Genomic DNA, 27,439 nt, shown 5'->3' with positions numbered 1-27,439 from the left:
TTGTTTCATTGATCTGTATTTTTTAGTCTGAATTTCATGATTTCTGCTCTGATCTTTATTTAATTTCTTTTCTTCTACTAATTCAGGGTTTGAATTGTTCTTGCTTTTCTGGTTCCTTGGGGTGCATTGTTAAGTTGTTTATTTGAAGTCTTTTTTTTTTTTTTTTTTTTTTGAGATGGAGTCTTGCTCTGTTGCCCAGGCTGGAGTACAGTGGCACGATCTCGGCTCACTGCAAGCTCTGCCTCCCGGGTTCACACCATTCTCCCGCCTCAGCCTCCTGAGTAGCTGGGACTACAGGCACCCGCCAACCCGCCTGGCTAATTTTTTGTACTTTTAGTAGAGACGGAGTTTCATCCGTTAGCCAGGATGGTCTCGATCTCCTGACCTCGTGATCCGCCCGTCTTGGCCTCCCAAAGTGCTGGGATTACAGGTGTGAGCCACCATGCCCGGCCTCTATTTTTTGACATAGTATTTATTGTTATAAATTTTTCTCTTAATACTGCTATTGCTGTATTCCATAGATTTTGACATGTTGTATTTTCATTTTCATTTGTTTCAAGAAAATTTTAAATTTTAAATTTCCTTCTTAATTTCTTTATTTCATTGGTCACTCAGGAGCATGTGGTTTAATTTCTATATGTTTGTGTAGTTTCTGAGGTTCATCTTATTGATTCTAGTCTTATTCCATTGTGCTCTGCAGAGAGACTTGATATGATATCTACTTTTTTGAATTTGTGGAGAATATTTTGTGGCTTAAGATATAATCTATTCTGGTAGAATGTTCCGCATGCTGATGAAAAGAATGTATCTTCTGTAGCAGTTGGGTGAAATGTTCTCTAAATATCAGTTAGGCCTGTTTGGTCTAATGTGTGGTTTAACTCCAGTGTTTCTTTGTTGATTTTCTGTCTGACTGATCTGTTCATTAATTGAGAGTGGAGTGTTGAAGTCCCCTACTATTATTGTATTGTAGTCTATCTCTCTCTCTTTAGATTTATAAATGTTTGCTTTATATACTTAGAAGCTCTGGTGTTGAGTGGATATATATATATATATATTTGTTATGTCTTCTTGCTGAATTGACCCATTTATCATTATATAGTGGTCTCTTTTTCTCTTTTACTGTCTTTGATTTGTAGTCTATTCTATCTAGTATAAATATAGCTATTCTTTGCTCTTTTCTTGGTTTCTAGTTGCATGGAATATATTTTTCTACTGCTTCACCTCCAGTCTAGGTGTGCCTTTATAGATGAAGTGGGTTTCTTGTAGGCAGAAACCTGAGTCTTGTTTCTTTACCCATGTAACCACTCTATGCCTTTTCATTGGAGAATTGAGTAATTTATATTCAGTATTATTATTGCTAAGTAAGGACTTACAACTGACATTTTGTTGCTTATTTTCTACCTGTTTTGTAACTCTTCCTTTCTTACCATCTTCCTCTGTGATTCCTTTGTGATTTTTCTCTAGTTGCATGTTTTAATTTGCTGCTTTTTATTTTTAGTGAATAAGTTATAGATTTTTACACTGTGGTTACCATAAGGCTTAACAGAAAATCTTATAATGTTATTTTAAAGAGATGACAACTTATCTTAGATCACAAAGAAAATAATAGAAACAAAGAAAAAACTAAGAAACTCTACACTTTAACTCCACCCCCTCCATTTTTGACCTTTGGTTATTCCAATTTTCACATTTTTATATTGCCTATCTCTTCACAGGTTGCTGTAGCTATTATTGTTTTTGATAGATTTGTGTTTTAGGCTTCATACTAGAGTTATGAGAGGATTGCACACCCTAATTACAGTATTAGAGGATTCTTCATTTTGCTGTGCACTTAATTTTACCAGTGAATTTTATATCTTCAACTGTTTTCTTTTTGTACAGTAGTGTTTTTTTCTTTCAGGTCAAAGAACTCTCTTTAGTATTTCTTATAAGACAAATCTAGAGGTGCTGAATTCTCCCAGCTTTTGTTTGGGAAAAACTTTCTCTCCTTCATATTTGAAGGATAGCTTTGCTGGATATAGTATTCTTGGATGGTAGCTTTTTTTTTTTCTTTTTAAATTTCTTTCAGCATTTTAAAAATATTACTTCACCCGCTTCTGGCCTGTATGGTTTCTGCTGAAAAGTCTGTTGCCAGATGACCTGGAGCTCCTTTACATGTTATTTCTTCTTTTTCTCTTGCTGCATTTAGGATTCTCTTTCTTTGACTTTTGAGATTTTATTATTATATGCCTTGGGGTAGTCTTATTTGGGTCAGATCTGGTGTTCTCTGACTTATTGTATCTGGATATTTATAGCTTTCTCAAGTTTTGGAAAGTTTTCAGTTTTTATTTCTTTGAATAAGCTTTCTATTCCTTGCTCTTGCTCAACTCCCTCTTGAATACGAATAATTATTAGATTTGGTCTTTCAAGGTAGCTTTTTATAGCTTGTAGACAATCTTTGTTCTTTTTTTTCCTTCTTCTTTTTTTAAGAGACAGGGTTTCTTTCTCCCAGGCTGGAGCCCAGCTTCAAATTCCTTGGCTCAAGTGATCCTCCCACCTCAGTTCCTGAGTAGCTGGGACCACAGGCATGTGACACCATACCCAGCTAGTTTATTATTATTTTATTTTATTTTATTTTTGAGACGGAGTCTCGTTCTGTTGCCCAGGCTGGAGTGCAGTGGCACGATCTCGGCTCACTGCAAGCTCTGCTTCCTGGGTTCATGCCATTCTCCTACCTCAGCCTCTCTAGTAGCTGGGACTACAAGTGCCCACCACCACACCCTGCTAATTTTTTGTATTTTCAGTAGAGACGGGCTTTCACCATGTTAGCCAGGATGGTGTCGATTTCCTGACCTTGTGATCCACCCGCCTCGGCCTCCCAAACTGCTGGGATTACAGGCGTGAGCCACCGCGCCCGGCCCATATCCAGCTAATTTAAAAAAAATTTTGTCGAGACAGGGTTTTGCTTTGTTGCGCAGGCTGTTTTTCTTTTTCTTTTTTTCTTCTCTGTGTATTTTCAAATAGCTCACTGACTCTTTCTTCTGCTTGATCCATTCTCCTGTTGAGAGCTTTCAATGAATTTATCAGTTCAGCAAATGTATTTCTCAGTTTTAAGATTTGTTTTCTTTTATTTTTATTATTTCAATCTCTTTGTTAAATTTCTCTGATAAATTTCTGCATTACTTTTCTTTGTCATCTTGAATGTTTAACAGAATTCCCTTTTAAATCCCAGCAAGACTTTTTGTAGATATAAATAAGATTATTCTAAAATTCATATCCAAAGGGAAAGAAAATAGGATAGTTGTAACAATTTTGAGACAGGAAAAATTTCAAGAATTATTATATAGTTAAATAATCCAGACTGCATGATATTAGAGGATGGATAGACACAGAGATCAATGCCACAGAATGGACAACCCACACAAATACATCCAACTAATTTTTGACAGAGGTGCCAAAGCAATTCAGTGGAGGAAAAAATAGCCTTTTCAGCAAATGGTGTTGGAGCAATTCAACTTCCATAGGCAAACAAATAAATTTGACCTGAGTCTTGTGCTTTATAGAAAAATTAACTCAATATGGACCACACACTTAAATATAAAATGTAAATGATAAAACCTTTAGTGGAAAAACAGGAGAAAATCTCAGGATCTCAGACTAAGCAGAGTTCTTAGACTTGACACCAAAAACATGATCCATAAAAAGAAAAATTAATAAATTGGATTTCATAAAAGAAACAGTTTACTCTGAACAATGCTAAAAGGATGAAAAGACAAGCTACAGAGTGGGAAAAAATATTTTCAAATCACCTATCTGACAAAGGATTAGTATATATAAGAACTCTTAAATCTCAACAGCTAAAAAAAAAAATTAGAAAATTGGCAGAAGACCCAGAGCAGTTCACTGAAGAACATATACAGATGGCAGATAAACACATGAAAAGAAGTTCAACATCATTAGCCATTAGAGAAATGCAAATGAAAACCACAATGAACTATCACTACACACCTATCGGAATGGCTAAAATAAAACATAGTGACAACACTGGATGGAGTTAGCATGTAGAGAAAGGATATCATGAATTGCTGATGGGAATATAAAATGGTACAGCTGCTGTGGAAACACTTTTGCAGTTCTGTAAAAAACAAACCCTAAATATTAACTACCATGTGACATATCAGCTGCATTCCTGGGCAATTATCCCCAGAGAATGCAGACTTATGTTCATACAAATCCTCTACAAGAATGGTTATGGTAGCATTATTCATGATGGCTAAGAACTGGATACAACCGAAGTGTCCTTCAACAGTTGAGTTAAACTTTGGTAAATTCATATGATGGAATACTACTACCCAGCAACAAAAAGAAATAAACTATTGACACATGCAACAACCTAGATGAATCTCCAGAGAATTATGCTGAGTGAAAAGCTAATCTTAAAATATTATAGATTGTATTACTTCATTCATACAAAATTCTCTGATTGAGAAAATTATAGAAATGGAGAACAGATTAGTGGTTGCCAGTGGTTAAGGAGGTATTAGTAGTGGAGAGAGATGGCTCTAAAAGAGAATTAGGAGAGATCCTTGTGGTGATGGAAATGTTCTATATCTTGACTGTATCAATGCCAATATCTTGGTTGTGATATTGTACTGCAGTTTTGCAAGATACCATTGGGGAAAAACGGGGTAAGGGTTACATGGGATCTCTCTGTATTAGTTTTTTATAACTGCATGTGAATCTACAATTACTTCAAAATAAAAAGTTTAATTAAAAAAAGTAATATGTGTACCTGGTTAAGCATATTTAAGCAGTATGAAGAATAAGTGATGGAGAAAAAAGTCTGTCTTCTGCTGTATGCACCCTTACCCTGGGCCATTCCTTAGAAATGACTGTTTTTAATTTTTTTTTTTTTTGTATCTCCAACAGACATGAAATGCATGTATTTGCATTAATATATATATTTTCTAAAAAACAAAAACTAAGTAACACTCTATAATGTTGCTCTTCACTTTGATCTTCTTAATTTGTCTTAGAGCTCTTTCAATGTAGGTACACACAGATTTACCAAATTCTTCTCAGACAGGTAATGCACTAATATAAGGATGTATCATAATTAATCTGCCAAGTTACCTTATGAAGGGGATTTTAATTGCCTCAAATCTTTGGCTGTTATGAACAATGATGAAGAAGAGTCATTATATGAGTGTGTTTTTGAACTCATATGCAAGTTTTTTTATAGGTCAGATTCCTAGAAGTAGAATTCTGAGTCAAAATTTTGGTTATTTTACATTTGATAGGTATTACCAGATTCCACCAAAGAAGTTAAACCTTTATGTTTTCACAAGCAGTGCAAAAGAGTGCCTATGTCCTTATACTCTTAGCAAAAGTGTATTTTCCAACTTTTTGATCTTTACCAATCTCATCAATGAAAATTTTTCACCTTTTCATTTGTATTTCTATAATTAAGATTGAAGTTGGTCATTTTGTCATATGTTTAAAAGTGAATAGGTTTATTTTCAAACTAAGTTTAAATGCAATAAAAATTTTTTCCATATATAAGGATTTGGGGTATGTACTTTTTTAACTGCATAACCTTCTTTTACCAATTAAAAAATGTTCTCTGTCATTTTAAAGTTAGGAGTGTATAGATGTGTTCTTCAACTTATTATTTTGAATTTTCATTTTTGTTTATTCTTGTGGATTTAAACAGATTTTTAAGTTTTGAGTCTAGTATTTAGGTAAGTAATCTGACATTATGTTTGACTTGTAGATGTATACCTCAGTTTCTGCACTGATGCATGTGCAAAGTTAGGTATGACAAGAAGTCATACTTTCGGGCAGGTTCATAGCTCCAGAGCACATACTGGATCATGGTAAAATTTGTAAGTAAGTGAACATTATTTTTGGCACTAGCTGCTTCAGCATTCCCTCTCTGGACATTTTCTGAATTATGTCCTCTTGACAGGAAAATTAACTGATAATGCATCCTGGTCTTACAGCTAATAAACACTCAATTAATTACTATGTGCAGGCACAGTCCTGAGCAGAATCTTCTGAGGTGGTACAAGTATGTCCATATTTTAGATGCAGAAAGTAAAGCATAATTTTGCCCAAATCACACAGTAAGTAGTAAAGTCAGAATTTCAGTGAAGGTGATCTGACTCTAGAGCCCTTGCTGTTGACCCCTGTGCATACTACTTCATACTCTTCCCGTAGTTCCCAGTTGTGTGTCAAGACACCCCAGGGTTACTGTGGGATATTTTAAGTTTTTGAGGGAAACACAACGATGTCTCCTGGATGCACTGTAGACTACTAGCTCAAGGTGGCTTAACATTTCAGCATTAGATCACACTCCATTTCTTTGGATGATATGTCTTTGCAAAACTGGGTTTTCAGTATTGCTGTGATAAAAAGCAAGATCACACAAAAATCAACATAAAACAGGAAATGAAGGTGATAGTTTCCAATTCCAACGTTTGAGAAGTTGCGCAGTGCCCAACAGGTACTTATATCCCATTAGTAAATAATTATGGTTGTAAAAAATGACATAAAATACTTTTTTTTCTTTCAATTTACCTGTATAAGTTCTTCAAATGGTTACTAAAGTGTTAGGAAATAAATACTTACTAGGTTGTTTGGACCTAACTACTTAATACATAGGATTGTCAGGTATTCTTTTTGTCCCAAGGATGCTATGAAAATATTTCTCAGATACTAAGCATGCCATGAACTGAGAAAGTTTGGGAACTTCTGCAAGCACATCAGGTTGTGTTAACTTTTTGTTTTTCTTTTTTTTGAAATAGAGTCTCGCTCTGTCACCCAGGCTGGAGTGCAATGGCGCAATCTCAGCCCACTGCAACTTCTGCCTCTTGGGTTCAGGCGATTCTCTTGCCTTGGCTTCCCAAGGAGCTGGGATTACAGGCACTTGCCACTGTGCCAGCTAATTTTTGCAGAGATGGGGTTTCACCACATTGGCCAGGCTGGTCTTGAGCTCCTGACCTCAAGTGATCCATCTGCCTCGGCATTCCAGAGTGCTGGGATTACAGGCGTGAGCCACTGCCCAACCTGGTGTTAACTTTTGAATGATGAGGTACATAAATTTGGAAAGGAGAGCCTTATATTTCATACAGGGTTGCAGCCTGCAAGGTGGCCATTCTGACAGTCTGGGAAGCATCGCCTCTAGTCAGAAGCCAGAAACAGACACTTCAAAGGAGGGGAAAAAGGAAATAGGAATTTATGCTGGGTAGGTTGGCCAAATGTATGTATTTAATATGCTATAAGAGGAGTCATGAATATTTGTGAAAAGAGAAACGTGTATGTGCAGTGGAACTTCGTACCCCTTCATGAGTTGCATGTAGACTGGCCAGAACCACTCTGTGATCCCCAGTCTCTTATCAGGAAGGAATGCTGGTCAGTTGTTTTGCTGAAACTACAAAAGAGGATGGGAGCAGTCAAGATCAGCAGTGGAGTCTTTTGAAAAGGTTGATTTCTGTTTAGCCCTTAGGGAAGAAAGCCTAATGGCAGTTAACAAGGGAAAAGGGGTATAATGGGATGTGTTTGATCTCCCATGCTGTCCTGGCTGAGAACTCAGTTTTCAAGATTACTCTGTCCTCTTGGCCATAAGAGGGTTCTTTCAGTTGGTTTTGGGGGATTTGGATTTTTATTTCTCACTAATATGGAAAAAATAATGTAGATTTTTTTGGCACAAGATAGGAAATCAATAATTCATAGCTCTTATTGTTGTCACACCAATGCTGAGGTGTTAAGTATTTCATAGGAATTCTCCCATAAGTATTTCATTTGAATTGAATGTGGAAAGAATAACCAAAGGGAATAACCTATAGGCGTGTGTTCCAACAGGTCTAAAGCGTGATGGCATGTGATGCTTTCATGTTGCAACAACCAACACAGAAGATTTCTGTGACCAAATGTGTGGGGGTTTTACCCCACACACCAAGCAAGCAGTCCATCCTGCAGCAGACACTGGCTGATGCAGAATTAATGTCCTCCAATTCAATTCTGACATTATCCAGAGGTAGCATCAGATCCCACAGGTTGAGGGCTCAGTCCAAAAGACTGTCCTCTGCTTGAGATACCAGATGCAAGTCCTGGCCGCCAGAATTTCTGACCAACTGGTTTTAAGCTGGGGTTCCCATGATCTCCTCTTTGGGCTTGATTGGTCTGCTGAAGCAGCTCACAGAACTCAGGCAAACACTTATGTTTACCTGTTTATCATTAAGGATATTACAAAGAATACAGATGAAGAAATATGTAGGGTGAGGTATGGGGGCAGAGGCATGGAGCTTTCATGCCCTCCCTGTATTCTCCCTCATCCAGGAACTTCCAAATGTTCAGCTGTGTGGAAGCTCTCCAAACCAAGTCCTTTGGACTTTTATGAAGCTTCATCATGTAGGCATGATTTATTAAACCCCTGGTCATCGATGGTCAACTTAACCTTCAATCCCTCCATCCTCCCCAAAGGTGTTTGTGTGGGTGAGGGTAGTTTGAAAGTCCCAGTCCTCTAATAATGCCTTGATCTTTCTGGTGACCAGCCCCTATCCTGAAGCTACCTGGGGCTGCCAGCTGTCATCAATCAGCATACACAAAGACATCACTTTCTGTATCACTAAATTCTAACGATTTTAGATATATGCCAGGAAACAGGGTTGAAGACCAAATATATGCTTCACAGTATCACAGCAGGTGTCATAAAATGACGACCTAGGTAAAAGGTATTCTGAATTATATTTGGGATCTGATAAAAATCATACCTATCTCTTAGGTTTGTTGTGAAGATTGAGTGAGTCTAAAGAACCATGCCTGGAACATAACAATCAGTGAATGTTAGATATTATTAATATTTGTTATTATCTGTTATTCATCATTATCATCATTGCTACCAATGTCTTTGAAAGATACATATTTCACTGGCACATCAGAATTGTTAGCCCATCATAAAACATGGACAAAATTGTTTGCTGGTTAGTTTTTAAGACTAATAATCTGGGGTGCCATTGAACCCCCCCAGTGCTTTTTTAGGCCCATCCTTAATTGGCTTGAACCCAATTAGAGGGTTTTCCCTTGTGAACTCTTTGAACCAGGATTTTACAGAAGACCGATCTGATAAATATTTTCTGAGGTCTCTTTAGGCCCCCCAGTTCTACATCTGTTTGGAACAGCCTAGGGAAAGTTTGGGAACAAGTCAAAATTTTCCTTCGTTTATCTGATAGATATAAGTTTTACTTTTCTCATCTGTCTTGGTATTCTTGACAACATGTATATTTTTGATACTTTTTGATATAAAGTTAATATGCCTAGCTCATAAAATATCTTACTGGGACAATCACCTCTTAATAGCACTTGTAAAATGTCACTTTGTGTTATTAAGATATTTATATCTTTAATATCTTTATATGTATCTTTAATATCTGGTATTTTCATTATCATATGTAAACCAAAATCATCCAAGACAGGCCTCAATTTAGAAGTTTATTTTGCCAAAGTTACGGATCATGACCTGTGATACAGCCCCAGGAGGTATGGAGAACATGTGCCCAATATGGTTGGGTTGTAGCTTGATTTTGTACATTTTAGGGGGACAGAAGTTACAGGCAGACATCGATCAATACATATAAGTTATACATTGGTTTGGTTCAGAAATGTGGGACAACTTAAAGTGGGGGCTTCCACGTCATAGGTGGATTCAAAGATTTTCTGATTGGCAATTGGTTTAAAGAATTAAATTATTTGAAGACCTGGAATCAATAGAAAGGAATATGTGGGTTAAGATAAGGGGTTGTGGAGACCAAGGTTCTTACTATGCAGATGAAGCCTCCAGGTAGCAGGCTTCAGAGAGAATAGATGGTAAATGTTTCTTAGACTTAAGAAGTTGCTAGACTCTTAGTTAATCTCTCCTGGATCAGGAAAAGACCAGGAAAGGGAAAAGGTTTTGCTACAGGATGTAGATTTTCTCCACAAGAGACAGCTTTGCAGGGCCATTAAAAATATGTCAAAGAAATATATTTTGGGGTAAAATAACTTCAGTTTCATTCAGGGTCTGCTGTCATGTGAAGCTATACTAAAGACTTTGGAATTTGGTATCTCATTGCTACAAAGAGTCTATTTTGTCAGTCTTCAGATCTCTGTTTTAATGTTAATGTTGGTCCAGTATGCCTGAATTTTAAAGGGAAGAGGGTATGATGAGGCATGTCTGACCAGCCCCCTTCCCATTATGGCCTAAGCTAGATTTTAGATTTACTTTGGAATGTCCTTGGCTGAGAAGGGGGTCTATTCCGTTGGTTGGGGACATTAGAAGTTTATTTTTCATTTATACACGGTATTTCTCCAAAGGCTAGATGGGGTGGATATTATTTTCATTTAATAGATGAAGAAATTGAGATCAGAAAGATACATGACTCATCCAGGATCATGAAGCCAAGTTATGACAGATCCATGGCTAGAAGCACAAACTTTATTTCCAGTTTAGTGCTGTTTTTATGAACCTCTCTGCCTCACACCTTAAAATGGGGATTAAAACATGGGATTACTTAGAACTCCTGGGGTCAACTCTAGGTCCCATCTTTTGATCTTGGGGAAATAATTTAATCTCTCTGAGTCTTTATTCCTTCATTTGTGAAATTAGATAGTAATAGCACTAATTTTCCAGTGGGTTTGTTGTAATTAGTATTGGAAGCAAGATTCAAATCAATTGTCTAATTCCAGAATCTGTGCTCTTAACCACTAGCCAGTCTAACGATTGTCATCATAAAGGGATAAAGTAAAACCTTTAGGAATATGAGGGTTGTGTAACAAGTAGATGTAGAATGGGTTGTAGCAACATATCAGCTGACCCCCAACTCTAACAGCATCTTTTAAAGTGACTCAGAGCTTCAGAGCTCAGGAGAATGGAGTTAAGCTAAGTCCTCGCTGATTACATGAACTGTGTGGTTATTCAAAATGTAGATGCCAAGTTGGGAAAAAGGCTGAGATTTTTAGAAATGTCTTTGTTCTAAAGTTTTTAAAGAGTGCCAGAACATTTTGTTTTATTTTTTTCTTACAGCACTGGGAGGTGTTCAGAAAAGTTACAGAAGTTTTCATTTTAGTCCCTGCTCTTCTTGGTCTCAAAGGGAACTTGGAAATGACATTGGCATCCAGATTATCCACTGCAGTAAGTTTTTTCCTACCTCAAATTATGTGTATTATCTATCCTGTTTCTCTCTGTTAAGGGGAACTTGTATCAGGAAAATATTTCTTTCTCTGATATGCTTCTGCACTTCAGGGCTGTGCTAAGTAGTTATGCCTGATATCATATTCTGAAATATTGTCTCATCTGATAATTATAGGCCCTCTTTTATCCCAGGAAGTAGTTACTTGCCTCCTTTGATGCCAGGACATTCTGGCATTTATCATCAATGCTTAAGGCATGGGGTAAATCAGATATTGAGATTCTTTGTGGTTCGATGGTTGGTTGATTGGTATTTAAACTTTCTGTAATTGTAGAGGTAATACATTCTTATTATAAAAACTAAAGAAAAGGGAAAAATATAGAAAAGAAAATCTAAAGCTACCCCTAATTATCCACTTAAATATAACCTCTACTAATACTTTGGTACAGATCCTTCTATACCTACGTATCTATACTTATATGTAGTTAGGTATATCATAATGTAAATACATACCGTGTATTCTAAAAAAGAACTAGAATTCTATATATTCTCATTTATAATGTGTGATCTCCATTTAAAAATACATCATGATCATCTTTCCATATCAGTAAATGTACATCTGTGTCATTATTGAATATGTGCTTTTCTGTTGTATAGCTCTACTACAGTTTACTTCGTCATCTATTATTGGATGTTTAAACTCCTTCTAACATTCTTCTATTATAAACAATGTTGTGATGAATATTCTTGTACATACATTTTTCCATTCTTATTTTTTTAGGGCCCATTCTAGGATTGTAATTACTATTCAGAAAAAAGAAATCTGTACTTTTAAGTCTTTAGCTACATATTGCAAAATTGTCATTCGAAAAGCATAAACATTTTAAAAAATACTGCCAGTAGCAGAGTTCTGAGTTATTTTTAGAAGCTCAAAAGGACATTGTTATCTTATTATAATATGTTTGGGGTTTGCCATTGTGGAACCAAGTTATGGTTAAAACCACGTAGCCAGTGAGGTTCACTTCAGTGAGCTATCTGCATATGAAATGCTAGCCAAAACTTAACTAAGTCACCAGATAAGATTACTAATTGAAATTCATTTAGTATATAAAGTTTTTTTCCTTTAAAGAAGATAGAGCAAGATAGAGTTGATCCATCTATCAATTAGGAAAAAATTTATGTATCTAAAGGTAATCAAGAAGTGGGAGCTGAACAACTGTGCTGTTGATAGGAGGACTCTCCACCCTCTGTCCCACTTCTCCTCTCCCCTTTTTCCACCCAGGCAACTGCCAGTTTCCTAAAGTTTCTTGAGTAAAGCAGATGCTTGGAAAGAAAATGCATAAAATAATGTTTTATTAACATTACTAGTTTGCTTAATTTTTTATTTTTTTTGAGACAGAATCTTGTCGTTGCCCAGACTGGAGTACAGTGGCGTGATCTCAGCTCACTGCATCCTCTGCCTCCTGAGTTCAAGCGATTCTCCTGCCTCAGCCTCCCAAGTAGCTGGGATTACAGTCATGCACCACCATGCCCAGTTAATTTTTGTATCTTTAGTAGAGACGGGGTTTCACCATGTTGGTCAGGCTGGTCTCGAACTCCTGACCTCAGGTGATCCACCTGCCTCTGCCACCCAAAGTGCTGGGATTACAGGTGTGAGCCACTGTGCCTGGCCTGGTTTGCTTAATTAAGGGAAAATGGCTCATGTACCCTATGGAACTTTGTAAGTTCCTTCTTTATATAGTATATAAAAGGTCATATAGCTATATCTGCAGAGGACAATAATGAAATATCTGGTATTAGTGAGCTCTTATATGCCAGGTCCTTTGCTAACTGCTTTCCAGGGATATCTTATACCAACCCTATGGAAAAAGCACTGTTATCCTGCTTTACAGAGTAGGAATTGAAGCTTAGAGCAGTTGAGTAACTTTCCTGAGGACACACAGCTCTACATATAGTGGAATAAGTTACATTCCAGAATGTTCCTTTTACTTGCACAGGGTAACTCTGTCAGAATTTATAAAACCAATAAATAACATCAGTAACAAAAACCTAATAGCTTCCCTATGTACTTTGTAAGAATGATCTGCTAAGGTCTTGGTCTTAGCACCAATACTTTTGGCACTTAATATTTAAAATATTTAAATGTTATTTCAAACATTATTATTTACAGATATAATGCTTTTCCATTGTAGTTAGTTGGTAAACTATAGATGATGTTTGGGGGTATCAGTCAGCCACTTAGGTAGAGCCAAACTCATAGAGAAGAATTACTTTAGTAAATTCACTTTAGTCTATAGTATGTAGCCATTGTAATTATTGAATATTAAAAGGATTGAAAAAAGTAATAGGAGCTCCTTGGGCTGAAGCAGAAAAGTATACAGTGAACCTCAAATATCTTATGGTGCCAGAAAGTAAAGAAGTGCTAAAAATGAAAAAAAAAAAAAAAAAAGATGGGGACATGTCAAAAGGATAATGAGTGACATACTGGCCAGATCTTGGAAAATTGGAGCCATACAATAGATTATGACAGTTACAGATTATATATAACCCATGGAAAAAAATAAGAATCCATTAGTCTATACATGAATAACAAGGCAGGCAAGGTCTCTGCTGTGATGGAATTTGCATAAATTTGGATATCGGTAAGGGAAGTAAGAAAATCAAACCGGATAATGTGATGACGGATGATTCCTGAGGGCTGTTTTATACAATGTGGTCAGGAAAGACTTCTCTGAGGAGGTATATGTAAGCTGGAACCTGAATAGTAAAGGTGAGTCAGCCATATCGGAATCTGAGGAAAAATCAATCCTGGTTACTATTGTATTTAATAAATGTAACAATGTCAAATATTTATAAGCATTCTAGACAGCTGGGCTTTTAACATGCCTTTTAAGCATTTAGTAGCTAGGCTTGGGGTAGCAATACAAATGGAGACCTATATAACATATGTCTACATAGTTTAAAATTATACAACAAACTTACACACTTAAATATTTTCTCTTTCTGTGTACCTTGACAAATATATCCTTAGGAATACCTGGAAGTCCAAGATCAGATTTAGAATTTTTGGACTTCTTGGGTTCTGTTTTGGAACATGGTGTTGTAGAGAGAGCCACTGAGCCACCCACTGGTCTGAGGCCTGCCCCAATTCCCTTCCCACCTTAGGCAATAGGTACTGCATTTTGAAAGACCTCACACATACACCAAGGCCCCATGTCCAAGCTCCATCTACACCTCCAACAAACACCCACCCCTTGGCGCTCCTGGGGTTCATTGGCACCTAATGGTGGCATGGTCTGCCTTCAGGAACACTAACTTGAGATACCTTGGTCTCAGGTGTCTGGAGCATGTAATCTAAGATTTATATTTGTTCCTGTATCCCAGTATTTCCTTATATAATGGTGACATTTGGTGTCAGCTGAATGTTGATTTCAACACTTGACCATTTGGCATCCAGCTGCAATGTGTGTCAAGTATATCTCTAGCTTTTATCTTTAAGAAGAAAAAACAAAAAAACTTTTATGTAGTCTTACTGAGATTTTGAGAATTAGTGAAATTATATGCATGTGTTTCATCTTTTCCTACTTGTATTATGTTATAAGAACTGGTGGATTACCTTGGTAGATAGAACTCAATCCAAGAGGCTTTTTGGCAGGAGAAGAGAATGAAGAGGCCTTGAGAAACAAAAGTGGCAACATTTGAAGAAGAAAGTTATTTGAATGGGAGTTAAAAGGTGGCTTTAGTTTCATTTGTTGGAAAATGAACTTTGCTCTGATAAATACAGTTAAGCATACAAGAATTTAAGCAACTTGATAACTTTGGCAGGAAAAGTGAAGTTTTGGCTAGCTTACCTCAAAGAAAATATTTCAAAAGCATCGTTCTTGAGCATTATCCAGAATAACAATAGATTTAAAACATCAGTCTGTTTTGAAATAGGCCATGCTATAGGGAATCTGGTTAAAAAACAATATGCTGCAAATGATATTTGCTGTTCAATTTGATCACATACTACCATTAAACCTGAATGAAGGTGAATTTAATCTTTTTTTTAACCTTAGTTAATTTGTTGTGGTGTCTATATTTTACACTAGGTATTTTTCTCAAATGTCTGGTTATATGTATCTGTCCATATTTAAGAGAAGGAGTCTCCAGAGCTGATTAGAAGCTCAGCACAGGGGAGAAGCTTGCCGTCTATGGTCTTTACTCTGCTGCAGGGTGATGTAACTTAGTCTTTCTTTAGAGAGGTAGGGGTAGAGCTGCCAGCTTCCATTGGTTGAGAGCTGTGCTACTGATAAGAAGACAGTTCAGTCAAGGAAATAAGAAAACATTATAAGGAAATAAGAAAATGTAAATAAGAAGCGTTGAGGCCATTTGTGATAGGAATGCCCCAGGCAATGCAAAGGGCCAGAGGCAGGACTGTCATTGGTATGTTAGATCAGTAGTTCTCAAAGTGTGCTCTTCTGATCAGCAGCATCAGCAACTTGTTAGAAATACAAATTCTCAGCCCCACTCCAAAACTACTAAATTAGAAACTCCAGTGGTGTGGCTCAGCAATCTAAATTTTAACATACTCTCCAGATGATTCTGATACACATTGAGGTTTGAAAACCACTGTGTTAGATAAAGAGCATGGAGGCCAATAGGGCTGGGACCAAGAGAGTGAGGGGGGACAATTTTAGGGGACGAGCCGGAGGCCAGATTATATACGGATTTGCCTACTTTGTGAGATAAGAAACCAATGGAAGGTTTTAAACAGAGGAGTTAATGTGATCTGATGGATATTTTTTAACAGATTATTTTGACTGCTGCATTGAGATATGGGTATAGGGGGCCAAGGACTGAAGCAGGGAGACTGATTGGGAGTCTGTTGCAATAATAGCTTAGAGATGATATTCAAGATGGTAACAGGGAATGTAGTGAGAGGTAGTTGGAGTCCAGAATTAATTTTCAGAGAGAATCAACAGAATTGATTGATGGATTAACTGAAATTAAACACTAGGAGCCATCACTAAAAATTCTTCCTGGATCTGAGAGGAGTAAAAGCAAACAAATTAGTAGATGGGAAAGTAGCAACTTGTGGTGCTAAGTTATGATAACATGGTATATTCTTCTAGTTTATGGTGTTTTTATTGCTTAGAGAACTAGATCTCAAGTTTGCTGGGTAGAAAACTACAGTTCTTATAGAATGCTGGAGAAGTGTTGGGTATATTTCAGTTCTGATACTCTATGGGCTGTTAAGAAACTCTAAGTTAATGACTTCTTGGTAGCAAAATCCTGAAAGCCTCATCTTCTCTGGACTCTTCACTGATTATTTTCTAGTTGAAAACTTTATAGCCCTTGGCTTTGAGACCCCACTGTCTTCTCATTCTCCCACCTCTTTCACCGCTGCTTGTTATTCTATGTCTTTTGTTTTTCTTTGCTCATCCTCTAAATTTGAGGTTTTCTTGAAATTTTAGTACCTTGTTCAACATGTTCTTCCTCAGTAATTTTGTGTAGTCCAGCACTGCTTGCACATTGCTGTTCTCAGATCCGTACCTACAGACTCTTTCCTGACTTTGAGAGCTGAATTTTCAGTTGCCTTTTGGATACCACTCAATACATTCTAAACTAAACTCATTAGTTTCTCTTATTTCCAGCCATACTCTTTTTTCTGTATTTCCTATCAGTTTATTAACATTACCAATCACCTTGTCCCTCTTCACTCTCTATCCCGTTACTGTCCAGTCTATCAGTTCTGCCTATGAAATTCCTCTTTCTTTTTCCTTATGCCCCACCTGTCACCACCTTAATTTTTTTGCTTGTTGTTTATAATTGGGACTACTGAAGCAGATTTCTAACTGTACTCAATGGTTCCAGGGAGAAGGGTGAATTAGTATAGTTTTCTTTTTAACTTAAAGCAGTCACTATTTGAAAGCTGTTTTTTTCATTTATGTGCAAAAACAATAATGCTTTTAAACATTTTACATTTTTTTGTAGTATTTGTTTTCACTTGTAAAATTAGGAGAAAAATAATTATAGCTATAGAAGGCCAATCAATGGTTACTTTAATCTTTTTGCTCCATTCAAGGGTCCTTTCTCATTTTTATGATTATCTGAGGGAGAATCAGGATTAATGAGCTTATAAGATTATAAGGAAGGCCTTTGATAAGTATAAAGATAAAGAACTTAAAACATAAAATATCATAAGATAAAGTCTACTTATTCAATCTGTGGAAGGTCATTTGTTTTTAAAGCTTGTTATTCTATAAACCTAAAGACCAAACGTTCACAGATAAAAAGATATTTCAATAAAATAGGTTTCCGGACTGGGGAAGGTGGTGAAATCTCATCTCTACAAAAAATAAAAAAAAATTAGCTGGGCTTGGTGGCACACACCTGCGGTCTTAGCTACTTGGGAGGCTGAGGCAGGAGGATTGCTTGAGCCTGGGAGGAGGAGGTTGCAGTGAACTGAGATAGGGCCACTGCACTCCAGCCTGGGCAACAGAGTGAGACCCTGGTCTTTAAATAAATAAATAAATAAATAAATAAATAAATAAAAATAGGTTTCCATTTTTACAAGGGAATTAAAAAATGATGTATCCAAATCAACTTTATCTTGCCATCTTACTTGAGTCAAAACTTGTTTCTAAAGGTATGATGATTAACTTGAATAATTTTTTTCCTGGATTTTAATCTTTTCAATAGTATATATGAAATTATAGTCGATATTATAGATATGTAATAGTAGTATATAATTGGAAAATGAATCAAGTACAGTGATCCTATAAATTGTTGAGTTTTTCTATTGTTTGAGGTCTAAAATTTTCAGCTTTTGAATGTTAGGTATAAAGGAGTAAAAAATGATGTTCACTGCCCTAAAAACAGTATTTTTTTTAAAAAAAACAGTTTGTAAAACTATTTCCCAGGAGCAAATCACCCAGCATGATTTGATTAGTACTTTTCTACTGTAGGCAAAACTGATTTCTATTGCCTCAAACCTCTTCTCAGAGAACACTTGATTGACTATCTAAATTATTTAGTAACACTCTACCTTTCTCATTCATTAATTGCAAAAACATTTTTGAGCCCTTACTATATGTCAAGCACTGCTGTGTGTGCCAGAAGATCAGTAATGAACAAAACAGAAAATGTTTCTGCCTTTGTTGAGCTTACATTTCAGTGGAGGGATATGAAGAAGTTGGCAAAATGTCTTCCCTAATAACTTTAAGTTAGATTTCCAATTCAGATTCTAAAAGTTCTAAAATAAAGGCAAATTAAAACCTAGATAATGGTATTAATAACTATGGCACAATTTAGATATAATTACAATCTCAGTATTATTTCCTAAATTTGGCATAATTCTCTATGTTCTTGTTATACACCTGATTGCTAGATACAAGTGGAACTGCATATTCCTGTTAGTTCCTCACTTTAAAGTGTCTTTCTTAAGTTATAAATATCAGTCCCTAGCCATAGCTTTGTGGAGTAGAACTATTTATGTATAATTGAAAACTGTTATAGTCAACTAGATTTTTAATCAATTAGGTTTTCCTCCCCATTTTTGCAGCTTTATTGACATACAATAAACTGCAATTTTAAAGTCTACAATTTGCTGAGTTTAGATATATAATATATACCTGTAAAAACTACCATCATAATCAAGAAAATGAACATATATATCATCTCTGTACACTCAGACAGCTATTTGTGTGTGTGTTTTTGTGTACAATGTTTTATTATAAAATATTTCAAGCATATGAAAATATGTAACAGTGTTTCTAATTCTAATTAATGGCAGAATGAAATTGTTGGATGAAGCCTCCAGAGATTAACAATTATAAAATCTGGAAAACTATTTGAAGGCAATGGAAAGTGATCAGAAGCAGGTAGAAAGTAGGGTTTACCTTTGAAAGACCATACTACAATGCATAACAATTGCAAAGTTTGTGATGTTTTTGCCTGAGGGAATTCCCCTATCCCTGGATCTCATATGGCAGAAAACTGATAGTCTTATTAGCTCAAAGCAGAGTTCAGAGCTGGCAGAGTGGCTGAGAATTAAGGGAGGAGATTCTAGAAGTGCAGAAAAGGAGAGATCCAAAATCTGAGTATACGATCTGGTGAAATCTTTGACCAAGTACTAAAGTGCATTTACATAGGAATAACCTAAATGAGTCTGGTAACAACAACAGCCACAACAACAACAACAACAACAACAACGAAGTAGGCAGAAATGTGAGAGGGGCCTACACTTGAAAAACAAATACACTGGTTAAGATTTCTGTGTTTGTTGACTGAGTGTCTTCTGAGACCTATGCATAGCTATAGTGGCAGAAAGTTGAAATTTTAGTGGCTTGGATTATCAGATGACAGAGTTGGGAGCTGACAGCATATGGAAACTTATAAAGAAATCTCACACGCAAGAGAATTGCATAGAGAGTGAGCCCTGAAATCTGAGCACAAATTGTGCCCAAATCTTCGGTTGTGTAGTTTGTTTAAACTGCACAGGTACAGAAGAGACCTTCAAAGGGCTATACTAAAAGGCATTTATTGGTAGCTGAAAGAACCAAGCAGAGAGATGAGGTGCTTCACTCTATGGGAGAGACAAAAGCCTAGTTTGAGTCTAGTCAAGTTAACTGCCTGTTAGAATGAAAGCTCAGTTATCATCACAAGAGCATAAAAGTATCCAGAGTCACTACAACATATTATCTACACTGTCTGGTTTTTAACCCAAAATCACTAGATGTGCAAAGAAACTGAAAAGTGTGATTGATATTCAAGAAAAGTATGATTAATATTCAGTTAATAAAAAATGATTCTAATTAGGCCCAGATATTAGATTGAATAAAGTCTTTAAAGCCACTAGTCCGAATATGTTCAAAGAACTAAAGGAAAATATGTTCAAATAAAGACAAATATGTTTTAATGAGTGTTCAGATAGGGAGCCTTAAAAGAGAACTAGTAACTATAAAAAAAGAATTAAATGGAAGTTCTCGAGTGAAGAGTACCATTTTGCATTCCCACCATAAGGTCAACTAATCTAGTAACAGTAGGCCTAGCAAAGGCCTTTACACCAGCAATGCATGAGAGTTCCTGTTGCTCTACATTGTCACCAGCATTTGGTATTGTCAGTGTTCTGGCTTTTGGCTATTTTAATAGGTGTATAGTGCTATCTTGTCTTAATTTGCATTTCTCTGATATATGATGTGGAGCATCTTTTCAAATGCTTATTTGCCATTTGTATATCTTCTTTGGTGAGGTGTCTGTTAATGTCTTTGACCCACTTTTTAAATTGGATTGTTTGTTATTGTTGAATTTTAAGAATTCTTTGTGTATTTTGGATAGCAGCCCTTTATTAGATATTTCTTTTGCAAATACCTGTTTTTAAATAAAATGATTATACTGGCACTACATGTTCAGTGGTAAAAATTTGAAAAAATCACTAAAGGACAAAGTAAAAATTAAAAATTATCCATGCACCTAACACTTGGAAGTAACAATGGTAACTTTCTGGTTTTTAAAAAAATGTATCTATTTTTTTGCACATATAGTTAATACATGTTTTTTAAAATAATACACCAATGGAGACTTTCAGTACCTTTGTTTCAAGTATTTATTCATTAAACATTTTTTTCTAGTATTAATTGTAGTGGCTATATTTATAAATCTATAATTTCAAGGTCATCCAAGACCACTTTTATATTTAGCTCCAATAAATCCTAAGTCTTGCTTATAACTAATATGTCTCAGTGTCAGATAAGTAACGTCTGTTTATGCAGAAGAAGGCTTTTGGGATTATAAAAACTAGAGATGGCAGATTCCACCTAAAGGCATTCAGATTCAAAAATTTTAAAACCACTGTGTTGGCCAAACATAACACATCTTCAGGCTCCGGCCACCTCAGCTTTACTGTTTCCTAAAAAATTAGTTGATGTCTCTGCAAAAATATTGGCCTGTTTTTCTAATACTTTAAGATATACATAATTTAAATAAAACTGGGTTACAAAGAAGTCTTTACTAGATCATGCCGTATTATATTTTATCACCTTCTAAGCTCTAGGTTTGTCTAGCTGGGCACCATCAGGTCGGCTAATCTAATAAAAGTAAGTCTAACAAAGGCCTTTACACAGAACACTCATACTTCTCCCTCTCCACTTTAGAAAAAAATTAGATGGCTCATATTAACCCTAAACCACTGGACAGTAGGTGGGTCAGCACAACTGTTGATGTAGTTTTTACAAGATGGAGGCAACAAAACCAATTTTCTGTGTCCTGCCATACCTCTATCCACATGCCAATGCAAGCCTATACTATACGTATTTTCCCTAACAAGGTAAATTTGGGGCAACATTTCTCTTTAGTTTACTTTTTAAAAAAATTCTTACTCCTGAAAATCTTTGCTTTATAAAAAAAAGTTATTGTTTATAAATATAGTCTACATTTTATTTTTTATTTTATGTCATACATTGTTTTAATTTGTTATTTGTTGTTTTATCTTAGACTAAGAAGAGTAAAGATTCAGAGACTTCTAGATTAGGAAGGGACTCAGAGAAAGTGATCTTCATCATTTACAAAACAAATTAATTGATTAGTACCACCCTAGAGATCATGAAAAAAAAAAAAAGAAACTGATTAATTGAAAAGTGACGCTGGGTGTGGTGGCTCATTCCTATAATCCCAGCACTTTGGGAGGCCAAGACAGGCAAATCACTTGAGGCCAGGAGTTCAAGACCAGCCTGGCCAACATGGTGAAACCCTGTCTCTACCAAAATACACAGATTAGCTGGGCGTGGTGGTGGGCACCTGTAATCACAGCTACTTGGGAGGCTGAGGCAGGAGAATTGCTTGAACCTGGGAGGTGGAGGTTGCAGTTAGCCAAGATCATGCCACTGTACTCCAGCCTGGGTGACGGAGTAAGACTATCTCAAAAAAAAAAAAAAAAAAAAGAAAAGTGTCACTCTGGGTTTGGTCAGGAAAACAGAGCCATGGTATGTATTGAATCAATAGGGAATTTAATAGAGAAATTTGGGGTTACATGACTGTAGGAGAAGTTGGAGAAATGAAGATCTGTGGTAGGAAACTCAGAGAAGCCGCCTGAAGCCCTGGAGCAGGAAAGAAAGCCATGCATGCATTACAGCGAGGAAATCTGGACACCTGTGTGTCTGATCACCTTCCAAAAATAATAGTCTTTGCTTCACTGGTGACTTTCAAATCTTAGGCGAGTTCTTCTCACTGGTAGACTGTCACCTGAAGCTATAGGGGAGGGGATTTTGGGGAATGTAGCTCCAAGCCTTAGAAGGGACTAGTGGTGATAATGACAAATTAATGTGGCACAGTTGCAAACCCAATTCATAGCACTCACTCATTCTGTAACTCCTACCTTTCTTGATCTTTTCCTAGACCCGAATGTATGTATGTTTCCATTGGTTATTAAGCAACCCTGGAGTCTTGATGTCTTATACTTTTTCATTGAATCATTTTAGATTGCTTCCTATAGATATAGACATCTTTCTAAGAGTTATTTAAAAATAACACTAATTTCACTCATTCCTATTTCTTGAACTCTAAACCTGAGGTAGGTTCACTCTGTAAACATTGCTTGTACCTTATTAATCACTTGAGCAAAGCCCCAGGTTGTTAGAACTACAAACATGAATTTCACCAATGATTTAGATTCCCAGGCTTAGCAAAGAAATATGTAAATAAAGACTGCATTAATAATTATTCTGAAATACTGAGAAATCTCAATGTTTGCATTTGCTGGATGCTTTGAGACTAAAGTCCACAGTGAGATTACAGAATAGAATCTGTTTTCCAGATTGATAGAGGAAATGTTTATATAGCACTTAACCTGCTTGTCTAAAGCCAGTGACCTAAATTCTAGACTGTACCTGGTTAAAACCACCCATGAATAACAACTCTTACTTACCTTCCTCTTTATCCACTTATCTATAGATCATTTGAAAGAAAGTCTTTCATGACAAAGCAGATGATGAGTAATTGAAATGCAACTCAGTATTTTTACTAAATGATTGTTCATTGCTTTCCAAACAACTATGTTAGAAAAACTTGGCAGATTTGGAAATACACTTTTTGAATCCTAAGTGGTTGAGAAATATGAATTAGCTCACAGAGCAATTGAGTATGTGAGTGATAATATTATTTTGGAGAGTGTTCTTCCATTTAGCAGAAAGATGTGTAAAATTTAATAGTTGCGGTACATAATCAAAATTCATTTGTAAACAATGAATTTTATTGCTAACAGTTTTAGTCATGACTCAAATATAAATTATATACATGTGAATGATTATATCTTGTTTTTGGGTCAATAATTCTTTAAGTTACATTAGTTTTATATGTGGAATTAACTGCTAGTGGATCAAAATTATGTAATTATTTACCTTGGACCTCAATACACAAAATTTGGCATGCTAATGTAATGTCTGATGATGCTAGTTGTAAGATAACATCAGTGAGTAAGTGGGTAATACTAACGGGTCCACTAGTTCTTGTAAGACAGGTAAGTAAAAAAAAATTTTTTTCTCTAAACATGTTAGGCAAGCCTAGTGTTAGCTGAAAGACTGGTAGTGAATTCAGAATTATTTTCAAAGTATAATGTGAACTCATTGGATTTATTGAAGAATTATTTTGGGCTTTAAGATTTCATGTGCTGTTTGAACACAGCAGAGAGCGTGTAGATTTTCTTCAGTGATACATGAAAATATCCACTTTAACAGGTAAATATTGGGAAGATGGATTCACCCATTGAAAAGTGGAACCTAATAATTGGCAACTTGGCTTTAAAGCAGGTAAGTGGTACATATATTTGTTTACAGATCTTGGGTGTACAAATTTTAAGTGTTATCTATAAGATTGGTGTAAATTTTAGTACTATGAGTCTACCCTTTAATTGTTTTCAGAAACACCAAAACAATAATTTAGTACTTGAAAAAGTGATGGAATAAATGGATACCCATGACCTCTTAAAGCTATTCTTTGTTTAGAAACTAATTTTTACAAATATGAAAAATATATACAAAATATGGAAAAATATACGAAATATTTTCTATCATAAGTGTGTGATAGAGCCAGAATTTGCATTAATATATCTGTTTAGTAAATATTTAACACTTCATTAAGTGCTATTTTTTACTTTGATATTTAAAGATAAAGTGAGCTCTTTTCTATATATTATGGTCAGATATTTGTTTTCCTTAATTTGTTAATGTTACTAGTATTAATATAAACAATACAGTAGTTTACCAATTACATGTACACTGAATTGTGAACTGTAGATCGTGTATAATCTACAGCTTTTTCTAATCTTAGGTGAGTATCTCTTTTTCTTCTTCCTTCACCCTCTCCTATCCCTAAGACTGAAGACTACGACTACCCCTAGTAATTCTCTAGCTAGTGTGAGCTTAGGGAATGCACAGTAATTTTGATATTAGTTCAGCTAGGACATAATGTTGAGAACCTGGTTGCAGGAACAGAATTTCATGTAATGTAATTCAAGGACAAAGAAATAAAGCACATTTTTTGAATACGTGTACAACTGCTTGTAAGATAACAGATGTGGAAATAAGAAAATCTGAGATCTGACCTCAGCTTTAACATTAAACAGTTTATAACCTTTGTTAATCTATTTAACTTTTCTGGGCTTCACTTTTCTCTTTTATTTATTTTTTTCTTTGAAATAAATTTTTCCTTGATTTATTTTTTTTTTTGAGGCAGGGTCTTGCTCTGTTGCCCAGGCTGGAGTGCAGTAGTGCAATCATGGCTCACTGCAGCATTGACCTCCTGGGCTCAAGTGATTCTCCCACCTTAGCGCCCAAGTAGCTGGGACTACAGGTACGCGCCACCATGCCTGGTTAATTTTTGTACTTTTTGTAGAGATGGGTTTTCGCCATGTTGTCCAGGCTGGTCTTTTCTTTCAATTTTTAATTTTTGTGGATACATAGTAGGTGTATATATTTATGAGATGTTTTGATACAGGCTGCAATGCATAACAATCACATCATCTAAAATGGTATATCCATCCCCCCAGCATTTATCCTTTGTGTTACAACAATCCAATTATACTCTTGTAGTTATTTTTTAATGTACAATTACATTATTGACTGAAGTCACCCTGTTACGCTATCAAATACTAGGTCTCATTCATTCTATTTTTTTGTACTCATTAACCATCCCTACCTCCCCCATATCCTCCTACTACCCTTCCCAGCCTCTAGCAACCATCCTTCTACTTTCTGTCTCCATGAATTCAATTGTTTTGATTTTTACATCCCATAAATAAGTGAGAACATCCGATGTTTGTTTTTCTGCTCAGCTTATTTCACGTAGCATAATGACCTCCAGTTCTATCTATGTTGTTGCAAATGACAGATATTCTTTTTTATGGCTGAGTAGTGCTCCATTTTGTATAAGTATCACATTTTCTTTATCCATTCATCTGATAGACACTTAATTGCTTCCAAATCTTGGCCATTGTGAATAGTGCTGCAACAAACGTAGAAGTGCAGATATCTCTTCAACATACTGATTTCCTTTATTTGGGATTACCTACTTAGCAGTAGGATTGTTGGATCATATGGTAGCTGTATTTTTAGTTTTTTGAGGAACCTCCAAACTGTTCCCCATAGTGCTTGTACTAATTTACATTCCCACCAACAGTGTACGAGGGTTCCCTTTTCTCCACATCCTCACCAGCATTTGTTACTGCCTGTCCTTTGGATAAAAGCCATTTTAACTGGGGTGAGATGATATCTCATTGTAGTTTTGATTTGCATTTCTCTGATGATCAGTGATGTTGAGCACCTTTTCATATGACTGACTGCCATTTGTATGTCTTCTTTTGAGAAATGCCTATTCAGATCTTTTGCCTGTTTTAAAATCAGATTATTAGATTTTTTTTCCTATAGATTTGTTTAAGCTCCTTATATATTCTGGTTATGAATCGTTTGCCAGATGGGTAGTTTGCAAATATTTTCTCCCATTCTGTGGGTTGTCTCTTTACTTTGTTGATTGTTTCCTTTGCTGTGCAGAAAGTTTTAAACTTGATATTATCCCATTTGTTCATTTTTGTTTTGGTTGCCTGTGCTTGTGGGATATTACTCAATAAATTTTTGCCCATACCAATGTCCTGGAGAGTGCCCCTGATGTTTTTGTATAGTAGTTTTATAGTTTGAGGTCTTAGATTCAAGTCTTTAATCCATTTTGATTTGATTTTTGTAGATGGTGAGAGATAGGGGTCTTGTTTCTTCTGCATGTGGATGTCCAATTTTCTTAGCACCACTTGTTAAAAAGACTGTCTTTTCCTCAGTGTATGTTCTTGGCACTTTTGGCAAAAATGAGTTCACTGTAGATATATGGATTTGTTTCTGGTTTCTCTATTCTCTTCCATTGGTTTGTGTCTGTTTTTATGCCAGTACTGTCTTTTGGTTACTATATCTCTGTAGTATAATTTGAAGTGAGGTAATGTGATTCCTCCAGTTTTGTTCTTTTTGCTTAGGATAGTTTTGACTATTCTGAGTCTTTTTGTGATCCCATATAAATGTTAAGTTTTTTTTTCTATTTCTGTGAAGAATGTCATTGGCATTTTGATAGGGATTACATTGAATCTGTAGATTGCTTTGGGTTATATGGACATTTTAACAATATTGATTTTTCTAATCCATGAACATAGAATATCTTTACACTTTTTGGTGTCCTCTTCAATTTCTTGCATCAATATTTTATAGTTGTTTTTTTTTTTTTTTTTTGAGACGAGGTCTTGTTCTGTTGCCCAGGCTGCCAGGCTGGAGTGCAGTGGCGTGATCTTGGCTCACTACAGCCTCCACCTCCTGAGTTCAAGCAATTCTCCCACCTCAGCTGGGATTACCGGGGTGCGCCACCATGCCCAGCTAATTTTTGCATTTTTAGTAGAGATGGGGTTTCATCATGTTAGCCAGGCTGGTCTCGAACTCCTGACTGCAAGTGATCCACCCGCCTCAGCCTCCCAAAGTGCTGGGATTACAGGTGTGAGCCACCATGCCCGGCCTGTTTTATAGTTTTTATTATAGAGATCTTTCATGTCTTTGCTTATTTCTAGGTCTCTCTTATTTTACTTGTAGCTATTGTAAATGGGATTACTTTCTTGATTTCTTTTTCAGATTATTCACTGTTGGCATATAGAAATGCTACTGCTTCTTGCGTGTTGATTTTGTATCCTACAATTTTACTGAGTTTATCAGTTCTGATAGTTTTTTGGTGCAGTCTTTAGGTTTTTCCAAATATAAGATTATATCATCTGCAAATAAGGATAATTTGACTTC

The 27,439-nt window shown here is 35.9% G+C and overlaps 1 protein-coding gene across 1 annotated transcript in view; it reads left to right on the top strand.

Annotated features, from left to right (window-relative positions):
• Positions 1–27,439, top strand: part of SLC41A2 (solute carrier family 41 member 2) — a 153,063-nt gene that overhangs the window by 35,572 nt on the left and 90,052 nt on the right. Inside the window, exons 3-4 of the mRNA XM_030821290.1 lie at positions 11,042–11,149; positions 23,861–23,932. Of these exons, the coding sequence (XP_030677150.1) occupies positions 11,042–11,149; positions 23,861–23,932 (180 nt within the window). The remainder of the gene's footprint in view (positions 1–11,041; positions 11,150–23,860; positions 23,933–27,439) is intronic.

The sequence above is a fragment of the Nomascus leucogenys genome, chromosome 10 (genome assembly GCF_006542625.1).
Source record: "Nomascus leucogenys isolate Asia chromosome 10, Asia_NLE_v1, whole genome shotgun sequence".
In the NCBI taxonomy this organism is placed as follows: domain Eukaryota; kingdom Metazoa; phylum Chordata; class Mammalia; order Primates; family Hylobatidae; genus Nomascus; species Nomascus leucogenys.
The sequence above is the reverse complement of the archived record's forward strand: the minus strand, read 5'-3'. Positions and strand labels throughout refer to the sequence as shown.